Genomic DNA, 21,343 nt, shown 5'->3' with positions numbered 1-21,343 from the left:
TTTTTAGGAGATGAAAACTTTATTTAAAAACTGCCAACATGTAACAAAAACAATTTTACACTATTTTCCATTTTCTACAGAAATACAATAACTTACAGCTGTGCTTAGTACATTCTATCACTAATACATATAAAAACAAGTCTGCTGATAAATAAGTGAAAAAAAAAATCCATTTATCACCATCACCACTAAAATTGTACCTGTAAATTTTGGAAGACATCTGCATAGAATGGTTAGGGCTCTAGGGAAGTTCTTTTTTTTTAAAATATATTTTGTACTACTAGAATATGTAAAAATAGAATTAACATGCAATAGAAAATATTCAAGATAAACAAGGTAAAACTCAGTGTGCACAACTGGAAAGCAATGTTAGGATGTCCTCCTATGTTTCTAACTAGACACCAGAGATCTGAACATTTTATATGGCAAAATTTCAACTTCCCTTTACAGCAAAGCTAGGTTTATAATGATGAAAATCTGTATCTGGCTAGGTTCCACTGGAGAAGGATTAAAAAGAGGAAAAGATCTAGTACTAGATAACAACAAATAATTCTAGAACATCTCAAATGAACATTAAGTAGATGCATTTTAAAAAGTAAAGTTGTTACCCAATTATAAGCATCTGTGAGATGACAGTGTGACAAACGTGCACTTTACTGTTGCACCATGAACATATACAGCAAGCTTTGAGAACAGTAAAACTTAACCCTTTCACTATTTATTAAGACTTTCTCCCTTCAACGTTACACCAATTATTACGTCTCACCTAAAAGCTTACCATTTGTCCCTAAGAATTTTGCATACTCAGTCAACTGACCTATAGTACCTTGATACGCAGTACCTCCTAGAACTTATGTGTTACCCTGTGAGCACACAGGTACGAAGTACGAGACTTTTCTCAACCACAAAAACAAAAAAGTTTTCCTAGCTCTTGATACTTGGGTAGTACCCATATTAGTCTCTAGCTGCCCTTTTAAACCAGTAGCACTCCAGAACCTGAACAGTTTTTCCTCAACCACAGCACTAATGAATATACATTACCCTAACAACTTTTATTCGTGAGGTCATGAATATGACCATCTGAAATCACTTACAACCCATCACACTAGGTATGTCAAAGCCACCATGCAGTGACTGATGCCTTCTCTGCAGCATGGCCTGATTCTTTCCCAATGAATTCAAGAGGGAATTTTGTCACTTGCTTTAACAGAAGTAAAAATGATCTCTTCTACCTCGTAACCAATGACCGGATGCACAGGAACAGCACAAAGCTGTGCCAGGGGAGGATCAGACTGGACACAAGGAAAAATTTCTTTACCGCAAGGGTGGTGAAACACTGAAACAGGCTTCCTGGGGAGGTGGCTGATTCTCCCATAGCGTTCAAGAGGCATTTGGACAATGCCCTCATTAATGTACTCTAACTTTTGGTTAGCCCTGAAGTGCTTGGGCAGCTGGACGTGGTGATCTTTGGAGGTCCCTCCTAACTGAACTGCTCTGTTCTGTTCTAAAATCAAGCACGCAGACTGGTAGCAAACTGCCACATCCTGCAAATTGTTTCTGTGAAAAGACTCTATAGGTTTTATTACTTGCTCATACTAAGCCTTCTGATCTAATGAAACCCCAAATTAAGTGAACCAAAATTGTACGTATCTGCTCAGGGCTTCCTATAAACCCCTTCTGCCTTCCCACCCCAGCAATAAGATAAACTGAAAGAAACATGTATGGGCAGAAAATGCCCCTGCAGTAAATTTTGAATTTAAAATGACAAGCAGTATTTTCAATAATGCCTTGTGATTTCAGGTGCTCATTTTAGAACATTCGGAGTGAATGGTATTGTCTAGGAGAAAAGAGTAAAGGTGATAGCATTTTGCAAAAAATAAAAATAAAAGCCCTGTAAGAGAGAGATTTCAAATCCAGTAGTTCAAAACCAGAAGGCATTCAAAATGATGAGGAACTTAAAAAAAAGTCATATCAAAAATTCTTCTTTTTTTATCATAAGGACAATACGAGAAAACACTGAAAGTAACGTACCAAAAGAACCATTTGATGTCTATAATTCAAATATCAATTTCAGTTGCCAGCCTGTGTCTCACATCCTCTTTCTAGTCTCCTCTGGTGCTAAAGTAGTTCATCAAAAATGTGCCTTTTTCCTCCTGGGGCGCTCTTGTAAGCTATCTGGCAAGTAGGACACCAACTGAACACCCACCCCCCAGTCCTCCCAGTCTGCAGAACCTTGCCAGTTCTTTCACTGTCTCAAACACGAGCTATAAGCACTTGTAACAAACCCCACCATGAATAATTTGGTCTGTGGATGCACACATTTGCCCAAGATCATGAAGGGAAAGAAGATGAAGCCACAGAGGGGAAGAAAGAGATCTTGCTGCTTTCAGAAAACCTTGACACTGGCAATTATCTCTCTAGAACCAGAGACTTAAGACAGGTCTTCCATGGAAGAGTTCTACTCACTGATCATCAGCATTACATAAAAATAGTCCTATGTGGGAGGCTTTGCCTTTTTTTTTTTTTTTTACAGGATGTTACATGAACATGGCTCTGCTGCCATTCATCCACCTGTACATATACACATGCTTACTGTGGGAGAATAAATATCAAGAATTTGTTCACATATCTCTACTAATGAAAAAAAAAATCCCTGAAAAAAATTCATTTTATAACTAAGTAAGACCAGTGAAAAATGAACTTAATGCTTTATAATCATTATCCTGTAGAACACTGTTCATTTATTGGATCACTTTCCAGTGTTTTACTGTTCTCTTATTCTTTCTGCTACAAAACTTAATATTTATCTGATTTATCAACATTGGAAATCAAAAAATTACAATGGTCACAAATGTGCATCTGAGAATTTTTTATAGAAAAATATTGCAAAATAGTGTTTAAAAACAACTGTTTGTCCTAATATGAAAGCTGTGAGAATTAAATACTTTTTCACATATCTTGATAAAATAAACATTTTGCCCTTTGTAGAATAGTATTTTGATGGACATGAGAGTGCTACAAAATTAGTGTTTAATGGCATACTTAAATATCATAGTGCTATCACTATCGTGAATCTTAATGCTACTTAAAACCATTTAAGACATCCACTATTTTTTATTACATGAAGTTAAACAATACATTCCCAAGCACGTTTTACAAGATAGCTACCCAGTTTTAAATGTTGACACTTCAAAAAAGAACTGGAACAAAAGGGAATTAACATAGTAGGTATAAACATATTTTGTCTTATAAAAAAAAAAAACAAAAAAAAAAACAAACACCAAACACAAGTTTTGGTACCTTGAATCATTTATGTGACTTTTCAACAGGTAATAACGTAATCTATACCCTGCTTAAAACAAACAAGAACAACAACAACACATACCAAACTTATCTATTCATTCTACACAGCCATTTGTTCAGGGAATCATAATGTATTAGTGACATACCAGTTCCAAAAGGAACATACAGGAATACCTCATCCAAGAAAAGCTCTTTGTTTCACCACAATTTTATTCTAATCAGAACATGTCCTGTGAACAAAATACACGCCTCCCTTTTGCTGTGGGCTCTTCCCCACCACCACCTATATAGAAGGATTAGCAGCAGGTTTGAGATGGTGCAGGAAAAGATGCTTAATAAACTAGACTTCAGGTAAGAGTTCCGCTCTTCAGGATAGAATCACAGAATCATCTAGGTTGGAAGATCACCTAGTCCAACCTTTGGGTATTTACATCATCAATAAACATATGCCAGCCATCAACAACTAAAAGCATTGTTAATTCTAATATTGTCTCCTAACGAGTTTAAAAATAAAAATAAAAAAATCTGAGATACGTAGCATGCCAACACAGATACAGAGTAAGAAGCTCACCATCATTACAGCTATGCCCATGTGAGATACTCAGCTGTACACTGAATAGCCGACTGAATTGTACTAGGGAACTTAGAGAAGAAACACAGCAACTCCCAGGAGCTTCCTGCAAGACTATAACAGTAATTTAAGATACAGAATAAAAATATGATGTAGATGAGATGGTAAGGTACAGTATTAGTGTGTGGGTAGATATAAAACACTACACTAGACAAAAAATGTTAAAAGCCAGCTACTACATGTTTAGCATTTAGGTTTTATTTTTAAATCAATAATTATAAACTGTAAAAATGTACCCTAATTCACTATGACTATGCCCTGAGAAGTAACATTACACACTAAGTAAAAGCCACTAGAAAGTGTCAGGTTTATACTTGAAAAGCATAAACTGTCTACAAGAAATTTCTTGGAAGCACACATTTCCTCCATATATTATATTATTTTTTTTAGCAATACATCGCTTTTTCAGAGGAAAAGATTAATGAAAGTTTATGTTAATTCTAGTTTTCCCAAATTTAACTACTACCTGAAGCATCTACCACCACATATATATATATTTTTTTTCCTTCATCACCCCTCCCCACACACCCTTAAACTGTTCTGGGGAAACTAGATGGCTTCATAGATAAAGCTTTTCACCTCTGAAAGAGGATTTAGGTCTGGCATGAGGTTTCCGAAAAAACTGAGCCTGATGAACTCCCCTTAAGGACATTAATCAGAGCACTTTTTGGGAGGTAGACAGAGTTATCTAGACATGAAATGAGGCCACCTCACCAATGCTTTGCTACATTCTTCTTTTGCTGGTTGGAAGAATAGACAAGTTGTTCTGAAGGAAACATACCTCTGAACACATGGCAAAAAAAAAGGAAAATTTTCTTAGACAGGGACACTGACCTTCCTTTGAAACTAACTCGAGTGTTAAGTGCATTTGAGAATAGCTGATTTATCCTCTCTTATATCTAACATTAAAATATAGCAAGTTCCAATTGTAAAGAACTCTTATCCCCAAATGAATACAAGACAAACATACATTTAAAAGTCATATCTACATTTCATTTCACTGCTTGATTTCCATAATTGCTCTAGAACATACAACCCAACAGTCGTGGTTTTTTTTTTTGTCCCTACACTAGAGTGCAAAGGTTCACTTCCTACTGAGTACAAACAAAATCTAAGGATCATTACTCCCTCACTGAAGGCAAAACAAAGCAAAAAGCCTTGTCCAAAAATTCAGTCCATCAAATCTCTGAAGACTCACTGCTTAAATTATTCTGTGGTAGTCACATTTTGTTCATTGTATTATATGTTATTCTGAAAAAGTATGCTTGCCAAGTCTGGCTAGACTGACAAGCTTCTCCAAGAACCTTTGTTTCTGCTCATCAATATTAGACAATACTGCTTAAAAATTAATTATCTACTTAGTAAAAAATTTAATCCTATCCATAAAGACTAGCTACATATTCTAGTGAAGTAGGACTAGCACAAAACTAGAAATGCTAGAAATTTTGATTGTAGAACAGATTCTAAGCTTTCTTACCATATTATTACTTTGCTTATTTGTCTTAAAATAAGATCTATATAAGTTAATTAAACTGTGTAAACTATTTACTTTTCCCCATATTTAAATGACACAAGGATTTGATTGTATAAAGAATGTAAGAAGTCAACAAAACACTAATATGTAGGTTTAAGTAGATTAACAAATATTAATCGGAGCAGCTATAGTGGTGTGCTCCAACATTAACATTATACAGGTTTATTGTAGTTATTTTTAATGCTGCACGTTGCTCCAGTGACTGTAACACACAAGATACCAAATGCCAGTGAAATAATAGTTAATGTATGTAGCAGCAGCAAATTCAACCCATTAAAACCGTGATTCCTTCCATTCTAACTTCTGCAGTTTCAAATTGTTCCTCAAAACCCTTTATTTCTAGCACAAATACATTTCTACAAGGATTAGTCCAGTGAACAAAAAGAACGTGCATCAATGCAAGTGACCTACTGCAGTGGAAGGTAATTTCAGTAAAGATGCTGAATTCTATATGAAGATGTTTAAAGATGTGCAAGGTTTGATTTTGTAGCTGAAGGAACTTACAGAGAGTTAGAGCCTTGTATTCTGCAGTTTCTGTTGGACAGTTTCTCCGTGAAATAGAGAAGATTGATATTAAAATGCTCTGACCTCTGAAATACAAAGAGACTAAGATGCCTGAAGTATCTTTACACAGTAACCTCTATCCATGTTAACTGCCAATGCCCTGGAGCTACTTTTCTTGCTGCAAGTCATGCCCAAATGGGACTCTGAACTAATATTAAATGGCAAAATAGGTGTGTACCAAAGATCATAGTTCCAGAACATCGTACCATTGTGAATTTAATACAATTTGCTGGAAGTATCTCTCCATTCATTTCACGTAAGAGGCTTCAAGATACTGACAACAGGAAATAATTTAGTTATCTATTTTATTCATCCCTACAAATTACATTGTTATAGTGAAAAAAAATTAAAGCCTTTTCTTTTTTTTTGTCAGCTTACTGTTTACGTATCTTTCCAGATGGAAAACATGACTTGTTTCAATCAAATTCATTTCCATTGTTTACTTTTCTATGTGGCAGTCTATTCTGAAAACATTTCTAAAAGCAGCAATTCTCATTGGATTAAAAAAAAAAAAAAAAAGGAATTCTTCTATTAGGTATAGGCTTTAAAAATTCACTCTTTGGATTCATTCTACAGTCACCACTGTCCTGTGCAAGTAATAAAAATATCAGCACCATCATCTCTTATCAGAGCTCTCAGAACATCTTCCAAGCACAAAAGCACAATGGAACTCTATTCAGCTATGTAGGACCAAATCTTGCCTTCATACAAGCATGCATAACTCCTGCTGACAAAAATAGGAACTGCACTCATTCATTTGAGGGCAGTTGTTTGATCTTAAGTGTTTATGTCAGGAAGATTGTCAAATTCAATAGCACAGTACAACCATGATTTAGCTCCAAGAAAGCCAAGTAAGACTCCAGATTACAGTCTGGAAGAAATATCCTATGGGTTTCAAGTCAGGGTCTAGCGTAAATCTTCCAACTTCCTCTAAAAGCCTCAATCACTCCAGTGCAAGAAGGGAGCATTTCTTCCCTCCCACAATTTAAGAAACATTTCCTATCCTGCTCCCACTTCTCAGTCTTCTGTCTGCTTCTGTTCTTCTTATGAGGAGGTAATTTTTGCAAAGGTAAACAAAGAAAACACAACTAAGTTACTGTCTAACTAACAAAGGACCACGAATAAGGTCCTTAATAGATTGCCAGCTGATGTCACAGTTACCAGGTTCCTACTAGTCGTTAATGGGGTATCTGTAATCAAGCTGACCCAGGCTACTGCACGTGCCTTAGTGTATCTTTCATACACAAAACACAACACATCTTCTGGGATGGGTGTAACTTGCTAGAGTTGGGTTTACTCTAGTTTGTATCTGAACGTACCAATTTTGCAGTGGTCACACAGAAAACATCTTATGACATAATAATCCTCTAAAGCCATTCCCACACCTCTTCCACACATCGGCTACATTATTCTGTAACTAAAACCATCAGCCAAGATGGCATCTCAGATCACATCAAAACAAACTGCCATGTAATATCTCCCTACCTTTACAGAGGAAGGTATAGATGCTCACAGAGACAAAGCTTTGCCATGTAGATCCTCAAGCCTAAGTCAGACGTATCTAGGTACTACAAACAGAAGAGCACATATTCAGAAATGTCTGTGCTACTTTGTGGCTGAAATGGATTATGAACATCCTCTATAAGACCAGAGGAGGTCAATTTTCATTCTGAAATGCATGAATAACCTCTATCCACCAAATTATTTACGACTGTTCGAATTCCACAACTCAAGTACCACTTTTTTCTTTTCAGGTGATAACTTTTTTGAGCAGGCTACCTGTCTTTCAGTCCCTTGTTCTTGCTCTCTCTCTCTGCCCAACAGAGACAGCAGCTTGAAACCTATTGTAGGCAGGAGGCACTTTGGGCAGGAGAAATATACAGCAATTTTGGCGAAGACTCTAGCTTGAAAATCCAATCCCCTCAGAGAATATTCTCTGTTTGGAACAGAGGCAATGTTGCCATTGTACAAACCTCTACAGTTGTACAATATTTCTCCCCTTAAAAATCCCTTTTATAGACAACTCCTAAAGAAACAACAAAACAAACCATTCATGTTTAATTCCACCAGAACAGAAATGTATATCAAATCCCCTTAAAATTTATAGTTATGTAAACAGAGGTCCTATGGTTGGAGAAGTGCAACGAAAGAGGGTTCCAAAGGAAAAAAAAAAGAACAACAAAAAAAAAAAAACAACAGAAACAAACCACAAAAGCCCTGCAGAAGAACAAGAAGTGAAGAGACAGCTGTCTCTTCCTGCTGTCTTCTCCTGCTGTCTTTTTTTTTTTTTTTTTTTTTTTTTGAATTGTACAGTCTCAACAACCAGTCAGCAGAAATACTTTTTAGTCCACCATCTTCTGGATTTGTATGGTGTTGGTTAACTACAAGTTACCAATTTGTGACTTGGCAGGCTGATATTCTGTAGTGTACGCAATACATTCAGAAATGTTTATCAAGTGTCATTAATTCTGGATTGTTGAGGTAAAATAAATAAATAAATACAAAGTAGGATATGAAGGTAAATAAGTCTGCTCTATGAAAAATATTTCCAAATATAGCTCAGACTGTAAGTGTGTGTGTGCTTGTGATGCATCTGCTTTTCAGAATTCCAATTTCATATACTTTCTTGTCAAACTCATGTGACAACTAATATGGGAAAAAAGTTACAATAATAAAAGGTATGACTCCAACACCATTACTTCCTCAAGGAAGAAACACTGCAGGCTGGTGTTCTGCTAAGGGTAGCTAATACAAATGTAATAGCCCTCACTAAATATAGTCTGAATCCAATGCATTTTTAGCACAATCCAGTATAGTAAAGAGGAAAAACGTGGAAACAGGTTAAGCTGGTACCGACAAATCCTCCTATTCTTTTTCCAGACACTCTGTTTCAAAAACGTACTTTTTTTTTTTGTTTTCTTAAAAGCCACATGATTCAGAGTCCACCTTAATGCAGAAGTTAAAACATAAGACAATGGCATGGTAGCAAGCTGGCACACAGGTAGAAAAAGAGTGACTTCTTAAAAGGTTGAAGAATGACAAACTGTATTTGCTTAGTAAAAAGGTATGCCAGTTCTTAATAAATAAAGTGACAAACTTCTACTCTGAGTATCAATTTTAGGACTGACCATTAAGAGAGTGAGAAACACATGGTTAGCTAACATTTGCAATGAAGACATGCGTTTGTGTCTGAAAAGAGAATATTGCACTAAAAGAACAACCCTGAAGGCTTCAAACACTTCCTTCACTGACCTAAAAAAGTAACTAGCCATTTCCTATAAGCAGTAGCAAACCTGGCTTGGTCCGCATCTCTGCAAGTTGATAAAACTTTATCAATGAACCGGTATTCTGTTTCTGGCCCGAAAGAGTCCTGCAAAGGAGCACGCTTCAGCCGTTTTTTTTCTTGAGTATAACCTTGTTTGCAGATGGATTCACTCAAACCATCAACATCCATAGCTTGTGCCATGTGACGTGTCACAGAACAGGGGTGTGAGTTATGAAAAGCTTCATCACTGCTGTCCACGGACGACACAACCGCACTCAGAAGAGGAAGTCTGTTGCCTAGGTGGTGCTGAAGGTAGAACACACGCCTTCTTCAGAGGAAAAGAAAGAAAGAAAAAAGGAAAAAAAAAAAGTCATACACTGAAAACAATACGCTCTTGCTCTTTATTTGCGTTATTTGCCACCCCACCACATTTCTCCACAAACATGCAGGAAAGCTGCTTATTGAAAGCTGAATGACTGTAAAGGAGCCATTGTACTTTTCTATGCCTATCTCAGTAATAAAATTTGCATTACCACCCAGCAAGTCATTCCTCATGCACCGTCAAAGGACATGTAAAGTTCACTTCTTTCCCTTGCAAATAGGTGTCACTGCACAAAATCTGCTGTCATGGTCAGACTGTACAAAGCAAGTTCACCCGAGGCATGGTGCATTAGGTTACTTTATGCAGGAATGAAGATAAAGAGCACAGACAATGGAAAGGGACACATGCCTGTGTTGTAGCTGTGCCAAAGTTGAACAAAAAGACAGCTTCTGTATCTCCAGAATTATTTTAATCTAGGAACTTCACAGACATCATACTTCATGTACGGATTCTCATATCTTGTCTGATCTCACTGTTACAGAGCCTAATTCTTTATCAAACTATAGAAATTTCCATTTCTAGGAACTGGATGTCCCCAGCATAGCCTCTCTGTTCAGCCTAGAGAAGACTTTTTGAAGAAAACAGCAGAAATTTAACTACAGAAAGCAACTGCTGTATACATATATTTGCATGTATGTAACAGCTGGTCTCCCTCAAACCCCACAAATGATCTTCTGTGATTACTAAACAGTAGGAATGCAATCCCATAAACATCTGATCTTGTATTTTAATAAGGGATTTTGTACTTAGGAAGGGTATCAGATCAACTCATACAGCATATATATCTTCAGTTCTCATTACTGTAACAGCACACATACAAATGGTGGAGTTTTGCCACTGTGCTTTCCAAGTGAGCCAGGCCTGCTAGGTAACACAGTGCAGATAAAAACTAAAATCCTATATATTCATTCATTTTGCTTAGCATATTAAAAAAAAAGTCTCAGTGTCACTTTGGCAAACCTGCTCTTACCTTGTTAGGCATATACATGCAGCTAGCAAAGCAGACGGTTTCTGTAGATGATCCTTCAGCCTATCTATTGCTACATCTTATGCCCTTTATACATTTTGTGTGCGATAAGACCAATTAATAGCATCTTGTGTCTCTTGCACAAACTATACGGACAGGCAAAGCTTACGCCAACAAGAAATTTAACCCAATAAAATTTTCCATTCAAGAGCTTTGATTATTCTCCTGAATGTTTTCCAAACGCTCAAGACATGGTAGCTTAGAAATCTTCCATTGAGTAGTACCTTTTAAAATCATAAAAACTACTTGTCTGGAAATATCAGGCAAAGAACAATCCAACAATCAGAAAGACACTCTTTTGACAAAGTCCTCTTACCTATGACACCACAAGGTTTCATGCCCTGGGTAAGTGTCAATCAGATCAGTGCAGAGATCCAACTCTTCCTCTAAATAGTGGGGGACATCCACATTCTGCTCCTCCGCACAGGCAGCTTCTGCCCCTTCACCTTCTTCCTCCTTTTGAAGACTAGGGTTTTGCTCATTTACCATTTGATTTCGTACCAGTGTATTATCATCATTCACAGTCCTGCTTATCAAGGATTTGAGTAAGAACTGGCGATAATGAAATCCACTGTGGTCTGAGACATGCATGGATACCCAATATTTAGTGGAAGCAAGTTCATCAAGGAGAATCTGAAACAAAAAGCAGCAACAGTCATAAACCAGTATAAAAGAGGAATTTACCACTACTGCTTCTGTGTTGAGGGCAACCCTCTCTTCTAGTGTTTTCATAGATTATGTCAGTGTGGTTTACGAACAAACACAGAAAAATGTGTTTAGTTTAAGAACAAACACATAAAAATGTTTAGTTTAAGAACAAACACAGAAAAATGAAATAACCACAAGAACCTTTTCCATTGTGTGCTGACAGGTATTCCCCTAAAGAAATTATACTTATTCCAAACTCTGAAAAGGTAGGTGTCACAGCAATCCACAGGATCAGGAAAACAAAGAAAGAAACAAACAACAACAGAAAACACAACAAAACACTTATGACAAGGTATAAGTAGTTCTTAAAACCTCAAAATGGCTAGGAATAAATACTAGGTAGAGGGTACATCAAACTACATGGATGTTATTCATTAGAATCATTTTAATTTTTGCCTAGTAAATGATGGGTATTTGAGATTAAAAAAGGAAAAAAGAGTCAAAGTACACTTAAATTTTTCAAAACAGAATGCTGATCACTAACATGTTCTAAATCTTAGGGCTTATGGAATAGAAGACTATTTGTCTATAATTGAGATGCTTGACTTAACAGCTAATTGGTGAAGTCACAGAAAGGCTTTCAAAAGAACTTAAATTAATGATTGCAATTGTTCATATAACATAGCTGACACCTAAGAATTTTAATTTGTGGACTTTTTTTCATTTCTAGGTAGGTGAGTTTGGCTACTGGACAAAGCTTCTTTCACTTTATTTCCTTTTATTAGAAGAAATGGCTACAGCCTTGCATTGCTCCCTCTCTGGAATTTAAACTCTCAAAGAACTTAGAGCTGTACCTTTTTCATTAATTTCTGAAGAACTGTATAAAACCTTACTGGTTTTAGAGCCTTAAGCCCTCTTTCTAAGATACTTCCCCCATTTGAAAGAACTGACTGATGCAAAGCAAGTTGCATAGGCACAAGTCTGTCTTTTTCCTCGTGCAGCACAACAGATACAGCCTCCCAGAAATAAAACGAAAGATATACACAAAACTAGCAATACACCTCTTTTATGGTGCACCTACTCTAAAAGTCAAGAGAGCAAATACAAACAATGCAAAAAGCACCTTCTACCTGAGGTAGGTCTGGAAAAGACAGACCAGCAGCACCATATAAATCAGCAGATTGAAATGCACTTTTAAATAATAGTGTTGATAAGGTCCATTCCTTGATGAGGACTGTAACCTCACAAATAGGGACGTAGACAAAGCAGAGACATTTAATGCCTTCTTCAGCCTGAGAGACATTCATTGCTGTCTTCAACACCAGTGATGGGCCCTGAGATCCCCAGAGCCCCAAGCTGGAGGATCACACCTGTGTTAATGATAAACTTCCAGCCAACCCCAACTTGTGTGGGATTTGCTGCTCCACATGGATGCATATGACTCTACGGGACCCAAAGAGATTCATCCCAGGGTACTCAGAGAGATGGTGGGTGTTTTTATGAGACCTCTATTGATTGTTTTTTAATAGTCTTGGGAATCTGGAGAGGCCCCAGTCCCCTCAAAGTCCACTGAGAAAGGCAAGGAAGAAAACCCTGATAATTGCCAGGGATGTCGATCTCACTTCAGTGCCTGGTAAAACGATGGAGATTATTCTGGGAGTTACTGAAAAACACTTCAAAGACAATGCAGTCATTGTAGTGCAGTAAACCCGACATGGGCTTATGAGGGGAAAGTCCTGTTTAATTAACGTAATTTCCTTGTATGACAAGGTTACCCACCTAGTTGAGCACGGGAAGTCAGGAAATGTAGTCTTTTGGATTTCAGCAAAGATTTCAGTCCTGTTTCTCACAATAGGCTTCAGGACTAAATGTCTAGCATACAACGAGACAAGAATGTAGTAAGATGGGCGAACAACTGGCCAACGAGTTGGGCTGAAAGGGTTGTAATGCATGGGGCTACATCAGGCTGGCTGACAGGCACTAGTAGGGTTCCCCAGGGCTCCATTCTGTGGCCAGTTCTCTTCAGTGTTTTCATAAATGACTAGCATATAGGGCTCAAATACATACTATCAAAGTAAGTATGTCAAATACATACTGGCAGCCAAAAGGCCAACTCTGTACCCTGGGGAACATCAGGCACAGCACTGCCAGCTGGTCAAGGGAAGGCATTGTCCTGCTCTGCTCTGCGCTGCTGCAGCCCCACCTTGATCTGTCTGCAGTTTTGGGTGCCACAGTACGAGAAGGACATAAAACTATCAGAGATCTATCAACTCATCAACTATCAGTAGCCAAAGGAGGGCTACAAAGATGGCTATGGGTCTGGAGGGGAGGACGTATGAGGAGCAGCTGAGGCCCCTTGGTTTGCTCAGCCCCGAGCAGAGCAGGCTGAGGGGAGGCCTCATGGCGGCCTGCAGCTCCCTCAGGAGGGGAGGGGAGCGGAGGGGCAGGCGCTGAGCTCTGCTCTCTGGGGACAGTGACAGGACCTGAGGGAACAGCATGGAGCTGGGACAGGGGAGGGTCAGGCTGGGGGTTAGGGAAAGGGTCTGCACCCAGGTCGGGCACTGGGACAGGCTGCCCAGGGCAGTGGTCACAGCACTGAGCCTATGGGAGTTCAAGAAGTGTTTGGACAACGATCTCAGACACATGGTCTGAGTTTTGGGTGGTCCTGTGTGAGGCCAGGAGTTGGATCCTCTTGGGTCCCTTCCAACTCGGGATATTCTATGATTTATAAAGGCTTGGATTCTATTCCAGGCTTGGAATTCTCAATGGGGCTAATGGTCCCCATTCCCAGTTCTCAACTTAAAACTTGATTAATTTCTCTCTGTTCAGCTGAACTGAACTTAACTGATTTAAATTCCTGAACATTAAAAATGTAAGATCCTATTAAAAACAACATAAGGTTTAATAATGAAATCAGAAAAATCAGACCAGCCTTTATTCAGCTGCAATTGATACTAGGCACATTATGAAGAGCTTATATCTCAGGTTAATCTGATTAATTTAACTGACACGTTCATGAGCTACAAAGATACAGGGGAACATTAAAATTGGATATTTTACTTCCTCAAATAATGAAGAGTAAACAGAATGATTCCTAGCATCATTCCTTATCTGAAAGAGAAAATCTTGTTCAGAAAAGCAAAACTGAAGAGCTCTATTAAACCTCTTGAGATCTACAGCAAAACTAAGGGTGTCTCTTCCAGGAACATCAGAGTAACAGTGGAAGATGCTTCAAACAACTGAAGGTGTTTTGTTTTGTTTGTTTTTTTTTTCCTCCCAGATTAATTTTAGCTGATAACAACTCAATTTTCTCTATTTCAACACCAAACAGAGCAAGTCCTTTGCCACTCTGTGGAAATAACATGAAAACCTCCCCCTCCATTCTTGAAAACCTCTTTTATCTTATAGGGTAAGCCGAGTACAATGGAATTGGCACCCTGCTCCAGAACAGGATGCACAAGCCGACCTTTGCCTCAACCTCTGGGTTTGCACTCCCTTTTACACCCTCCCTGACCCTCTTCTTTCTTTTTTAAATGTGCTTACCAACCATAAAATGCAGCTCAAAACTTCCTCCTTGGTCCGGTACACTGGGGAAATGAAAGGGGACTGTGTCTGGGGAAAACACTTCCTAACAACCACTGCATAAATATGCCAATGTCCTCTCACACACAAGACAGGCATTTTTGGAGTTTCAGTCATCTAAGGAAAAGCCAAGGCCTTACCGGGAATGACAACAGGAAAAAATTATTTTGTGTGTTTTTATTTTTATTTATTTTTAACTATATGACCCGTACAGTCACTCTCCACCCTCTAATTACGACGTTGATTATTTCTGTCTAAAGAAAATTCAAATTTGTCCACCGTTCCTAAATAATATCCTATTTTTGTCCTTGCACACTAATGCACTGTGATGGGTTTGAATTTTAGCAGACTATACTGATACTACTCTCTTACACTTGTTCTCCAACTAATTACACACTCCTCTATTACTAGCTGCTTGGAGTTAATGTTCTTCCCCATTAGCTAATTGCACCGTCAAGGGAAAAAACTGAAGTCAAGCCTTCTCCTCCTTTTCTGAGTTATGTATTCCAATACCAGAAAGATAAGATGGGCTTGGAACAATCTGTTCTTGAAAGATCTGTAATTAATATTAATGAAGACTATTAAAATACACTGTAAACTTGCTACTATGATTGAAGTTCTGCAGGAAAAACAAACAGATTTCTATATTCAAACAAAATATTTTTTAATGTCTAGTGCAAGAATAAAGACACATCCATATTTTGTGAGAATATCGTCTTAGAGGTTCAAACTTTCCTCTCTAGTATTTCATATATTTTTTCCTGAGCTTGAATTGAGTTTCAGCCTGCAGAATGATTAGGTTTACAAAAACAAAGGTAAAAAAGAAAAAAACACCAAACAGCCTCCAGCCCCCAAAACCTCCAAAGTTAGCCAACATAAATTCATAAATGATAAGTTGGTTTTGCAAAGTATTATTTCAGTGATACTACAACATACACATTATATTTCTGGGAATCTATTTTCTGTCCATGGTATTAAGAACAACCTAATACTACTGGCAAAGTTTTCATCACAGCAGAAATATGGCACTAAATAAAACAGTGTCCTCTAACTTGAGGCAATCTAGCAAGAAATAAATGGCTGAAGAACCACAATATCTGTTTTATCTGCTGTTTTTTCTGCACAGTTTCAGCCTCCAATCTCAGTGAAATTTATCATTCTTAAGCACACAACTGGCTGAACATATACATGTAAAATGAGACCTCAGGCAAGAAAAAAACACATTTATATTGTAAAATTCTGTAACATCCACATTTACCCTGTTCTTTTTTTTTTCCTCTCTCTCATGACACATCTTGCAAATAATCACTTTCTAATTCTACCTTTTAAATCTAATAGATACAAACTTTATCTCAAGATTCTTTGTATCTTCCTTGTTCCACATCTTCCTAATTTTCTTGCATCTGAAACATCTAATGCTAAGCCATCTAAAGAGCATAGTCTCTGAAGAGAGCATCAGTGCTGCCATGAAAAATATCTGGATTCAGTATGGGGATTTTCCCAGTGGGTTAAGCCCACTTAGATGATCAGCAGCCCTGGTGAAATTTTGCCAATGGCTATGAAAGCCAGTTGGACAAAACCAGAGAAAACTATCACTTCCTTAGTAACAAGGCTAAAGAGAAGACCAATAGGGAAACTGGGATGGCTGCCAAAGCAAATAGAGTTGGGAATGATCTAACAGATTTAAGCATTTTCCTCCACTGGCACACTTGTGACTTGTCACACAAAACATTGACAACTGCCAATGAATAAAACCACCACAAAAATTCCAACTCTGAGAAGCATTCTAGCAAGATGCAACTACCTGAGTTTATTTTGACTATTAAGAAAAAGCAGGTGCAAAAAACATTTAAGGTTTTAACCCAATCTTTTAAGCCAAACTACTGTCAACTAAAGCATAAAATTACTGAGTCTTAATTAATAGTGTTAACAATTTTTGCCTCCTTCTCCCCCAAGCTTTTAAAAAAGCTATCAAAGATTTACGTGAAAGTGCCTATTTCCTATTATTTCTTTAACCTTAATTTTTAACCTCCAGGCTATCGCAATCCTGTATCACTGATCTTTCCATACCTATCTTTTCACATCTTACTTGGTAATTCTGTGTTGTCTCCCTCAAGGAACCTGGAACATGCTTGCTATCTACTACTGATCTGACACAGCTATTTTTAATTTTTCTCAGGTGACAACAGGAAACGAGCAAAACAACATCCACTGCTAGCAATAGCTGGCCCATAAGACTTAGCAGTAAGAGTTCTACAGACTCAACCTCCGTCTCTAAATTCCTCCCTTACTTCTGCTACAGATTTACAGCAAAATACTGTGAGTGCTGTTAGAAATGCAAATGATGTGTCACTGTATCTGCCTACAATTCACAGTCAATTCACCTATCATTTTAGGAACCACAATATTACAAAACCACCCATATAATTTTAGATCTTGTCACATTGAATTAATTCAATTTTCCATAGGTCTCAAAGTTTTAAATACTACCACGTGCTATTAAATATTCACCACCATGCAATACTGCTGGAGCTGGAATGGCCTGATAGATGCCAAAAGCATAGCTGCCAAAAGATGCTGTTGGAGTTAAGAAACTAGCTATCAGAACTACTATGTGTTCTCTGTAATTCCTGCTGTCTTAATACATCAATACTCTGACCTGATAGAGAAGCAGAGTAAGTGTAGGAAAATAAGACATCATGTTACACTATCATAATAATATCCATCGTGTGTTGTCTTTTTATTCTATTAGGAAATTCAAGATTAGTGTTATGGAACATTTTTTGTTCCTTCTTTGTTTTAGCTCACGTAGTCTTACCTATCCTCTACCTGTTCACCAACACTAAATACCAACAGACAAACAGAAGGTTGTACATGGGCAGGAAAAATCTGTTCTTTCTGCAGAGCATAATTTGACTATGCTGGCAAAAAAAATGCAAACCAGTACATATTGCAATGTTTTGCCTGTTTTTTAAGAACATGCTCAGCTGTCTATACTCACTTAATATGACACTATCCACCCATATCAGAGGATCTGCTTGGCAAAATATATATATATTTTTAAACAAGGAAATTTAAGACTTTATTCACTATTGCATTATACCTTGACAGTCAGCTTTCCCACATGCTGTAAAACCCAGATGCGATGGGACCAGGCGTTGTAGTTACTTGGGTATCTCCCAGCAGCTTCAGAGCAGACATCCATTTCCTCCTGCACTAGTCGATGAATTCTCTCCACAGGTGCTGCTCCCAAGTTTCCTTTATTCACAAGAGTGGGCAAGGAGTTTTCCTGAATTAGATGTTGCAGCACCCATCGTCTGGTTAAATGATGTACAGTGTTAATGATGAGAGACTAATTTTTAGAGAAAAACAATTTTTTGCATTTATATAAATCAATCAAGCTTTTCTGAGATTTCCATTATCTGAACTATGCTGTAATTAGAGGCTGAATAAGAAAACGTAGCAAACACAACCATCTGAACTGCTCCCAAACTGAGAGCTGTAACTTTATGATCACATTCCAATATAATTTAACTTTAGCTGTATTTGTTTGTTTGCTTACTGTAAGTAGCCATGGCTACTTACAGCATACAGGAAGAAAACAAAAAGAAACAACAAATAAGGAAAACAATTCAAGGTCTGCACATGATTTCTCACAAGTTCCTTTCAGAGGCTTGTATAGCACTAAAATAAAGTTTAAAAAATTAGGCAGAAAAATGTGACTCAATAGAGATATTAACTGAGCTTCATGCGCGTTTTTTACACTTCTCAGTACTGCACATTGCAAGCAAAATTAATTTCTGTACATCATCAGCAGAAAGAAAATGCAAAAGACTGAATGTTTCAGGGGCTACGGGCTTAACTGAAACAAATGTCTTTACTATCAAATAATACATATTTGATCTGAAGTCTCTGAGACACGTACAGACTCCCACATGGCTTTTCCATTTTATTTTGGACTGGCTTTTGTAGTATTTTTAGATGAGGATTGTATTTTGAGAGGTGTCCTCAGTAATACAGAAAATGTACATCTGCAGGCTCTACAGAGAGCTGAAAATTATGGCAGATACCTGTGCAGCAGCAAGTGTCAAGAGAATGCCAGTGAGACCACATGGTCTGGAAATGGTCTGGAAAGCTGGACATATTTCAGTTTGTGCAGTGGATTTTTTCTATTTTGTACTGACTCATATCAGTCTCAAAAGCAATTAATAATTATTTCATGACAGTGTCAGCTAAAAAAATAAAAATTGAGAATTCTCCCTTGCAGTTCCATCATACATAAAATAGCAGCTGTAAAAAAAGATGATACTCAGGAAAAAAAAAAAAAGAGTAATCCGTTTGCTTTTTGTCTCATTTGAAAAATGTTTATAACATTCTTATTCATTGATATTTATTTAAACCATGCCTTTTTCTTAGTTCCTTTAAAAAAAAGATTTAAGCTACTGGAAGACAATATGAACAATTGTAATCTGAACATTACCATCTACTATTTTTTTAAACTTCAGTCACCATATATGCAAGAAATGGGAAAATCTCAACCATTCTCGAAACTACTTTTTTATTCTGAGCAAACACAAGAAAGAACAACAAATTATAACACTAATAAAAATATTCCTAATTTAAGATTGCATTAAAGTTGGAGATAGACATTTTCATTATCTCTAAGATGTAAATAAATACCAAGAACCTTACAACTTAGCTTGTAGTCAAACTTCTGACTAGTTTCATAAACGTATGTTGGTCCATATAACAATATGCATGGCACCAAGCTCAACATTAGTTACATGCTAAAATTTGTTTTCTACTGCTAGTTACCACATAGGAAAGGCTAAACCATGACAAACTGCAGGGTGTTCTTCCATTATTTCTATGCAATCCTTTTGCTTCAAACAAAGCAATCACGCAGCATGAGTAGTCAGAATGAAGATGCTGAAAAGCCATTGAAGGGTAACAAAATTAAAAATCAACACTGCAGAAACTCATTAATGTTGTTGCTAAATCAATGCCACTAAGATAGAAAATAACAGAAACTAAGTGAGGTAATGATACCCTATAAAGTGAGTAACACCTAGTAATAGTCCATGTATTGCATTCTATGTAAACTTCCAGAATTTTGAGCACATCCACTAAACTCAAAAAGATGAATTTACCAACAACACCCTAATCCCAAAATTCATGTTATCTTTAAGACTGAAACTTGTGTATGTTTTTGATAGAATATGAATCCCCTCATAGGATATTAACTTCACGGTTATCTCAATACTGGGCATGTGAAATACAAACATTATGAACTGCTTTCTAATGTTTTCCATTCAAATCTCTTGAAAATTGTCTGTAAAAGGATGAATAAAAATGTAAAAAAAAATAATAAAAAAGAAAAATCACACATACCAAGAAATTTTATCATAAAATTGAGCAATGTGTCTATACTTCACTCAGCTGTGCTACAGGAATTTTACATACACTCAGTCATGACTAAAATAGTTAGCTCTGTGTTTCAGTAATTCTGGAGTTACATTTTTCAAAAATGTGGTCTAGTGTTTTAATATTTAGCATTGGTGATTTAATGGCACTGTGTAAATTAGAAATGATAAAAACATATCCACCAAACCAAAAAAGAGTAGCAAAGAAATGGAAAAGAAGACAACTTTAGTTACAGAGATTAGCTTTTATAGATTCTTCTCTTTCCAAAGTGTCTGTAGGCAAACAATAGAGTTATAAGTTGGGGGGGCTAGGGGACAGTAACCCACAATGCTCAAATAGTTACTATTGGAAACAAAATTCTCAGGATGAGAATTTTAGGTCCTGCAAGACATGATAAACCCTTAGGAAAAATGATCCCATCTCCAAAGCTCATTAAAAAATATGCCATACATTGGCATATGATTGTATATTTTGTGTATATCATGTGGCATATGATTGTAGTTCTAAGTGTAGAATAAGAGAAGCATCTTCAAAAGCTAAAGCACTGAATTTTACAGTGACTGGCTCAAAGAATCTGCTGTATTTCTAGTTGTCCTCTTCCATCCAGCACTCTGCTTAACTCACTCACAGAAGAAAACAAAACAAAACAAAACAAAAACACCTAGGAAGAGCGTTTAAGTTTGGGAAAGCAACAGAAGGCACGGGACACAAACCTATGAATCCACGTTTCTGGACTCTTTGGAAACTTGGTTAACGCCAGTTTTCCAAGATGCAAATCTTTAAGTGGATTTAAAGTGCCAGATAGTATTAATTCTTTCCTACAAAAGATAAAATAAATTTGTATGAATAAAAGATGTAACCTGAAAACAAAACACAAATCCCAACAACAAACAGCATGGCATTTTGTTTGCATTAAAGTACAATTTCACTGTCAAATTCAAAGGCTTTGGTGGATTGACCCATTCCACTTGGTTATATACGGG

At 37.0% G+C, this 21,343-nt stretch overlaps 1 protein-coding gene across 2 annotated transcripts in view; it reads right to left on the bottom strand.

The window, feature by feature from the left end:
- The window catches only part of PTAR1 (protein prenyltransferase alpha subunit repeat containing 1), a 35,810-nt gene continuing 14,467 nt past the window's right edge, over positions 1–21,343 (bottom strand). Inside the window, exons 4-7 of one of the 2 annotated variants that reach the window (XM_084503244.1) lie at positions 21,074–21,178; positions 18,040–18,253; positions 11,023–11,339; positions 1–9,625 (exon numbers count right to left, since the gene is read on the bottom strand). In XM_084503244.1, coding sequence (XP_084359370.1) covers positions 9,277–9,625; positions 11,023–11,339; positions 18,040–18,253; positions 21,074–21,178 — 985 coding nt within the window. In that variant the 3' untranslated portion in view covers positions 1–9,276. Of the gene's footprint in view, positions 9,626–11,022; positions 11,340–15,142; positions 15,493–18,039; positions 18,254–21,073; positions 21,179–21,343 lie in introns of those variants that run through there. The other variant, XM_084503245.1, reaches the window with a different exon arrangement.

Source organism: Aythya ferina (genome assembly GCF_964211825.1).
Source record: "Aythya ferina genome assembly, chromosome: Z".
Taxonomy (NCBI): domain Eukaryota; kingdom Metazoa; phylum Chordata; class Aves; order Anseriformes; family Anatidae; genus Aythya; species Aythya ferina.
This window is presented reverse-complemented; position numbering and strand designations above follow the sequence as displayed.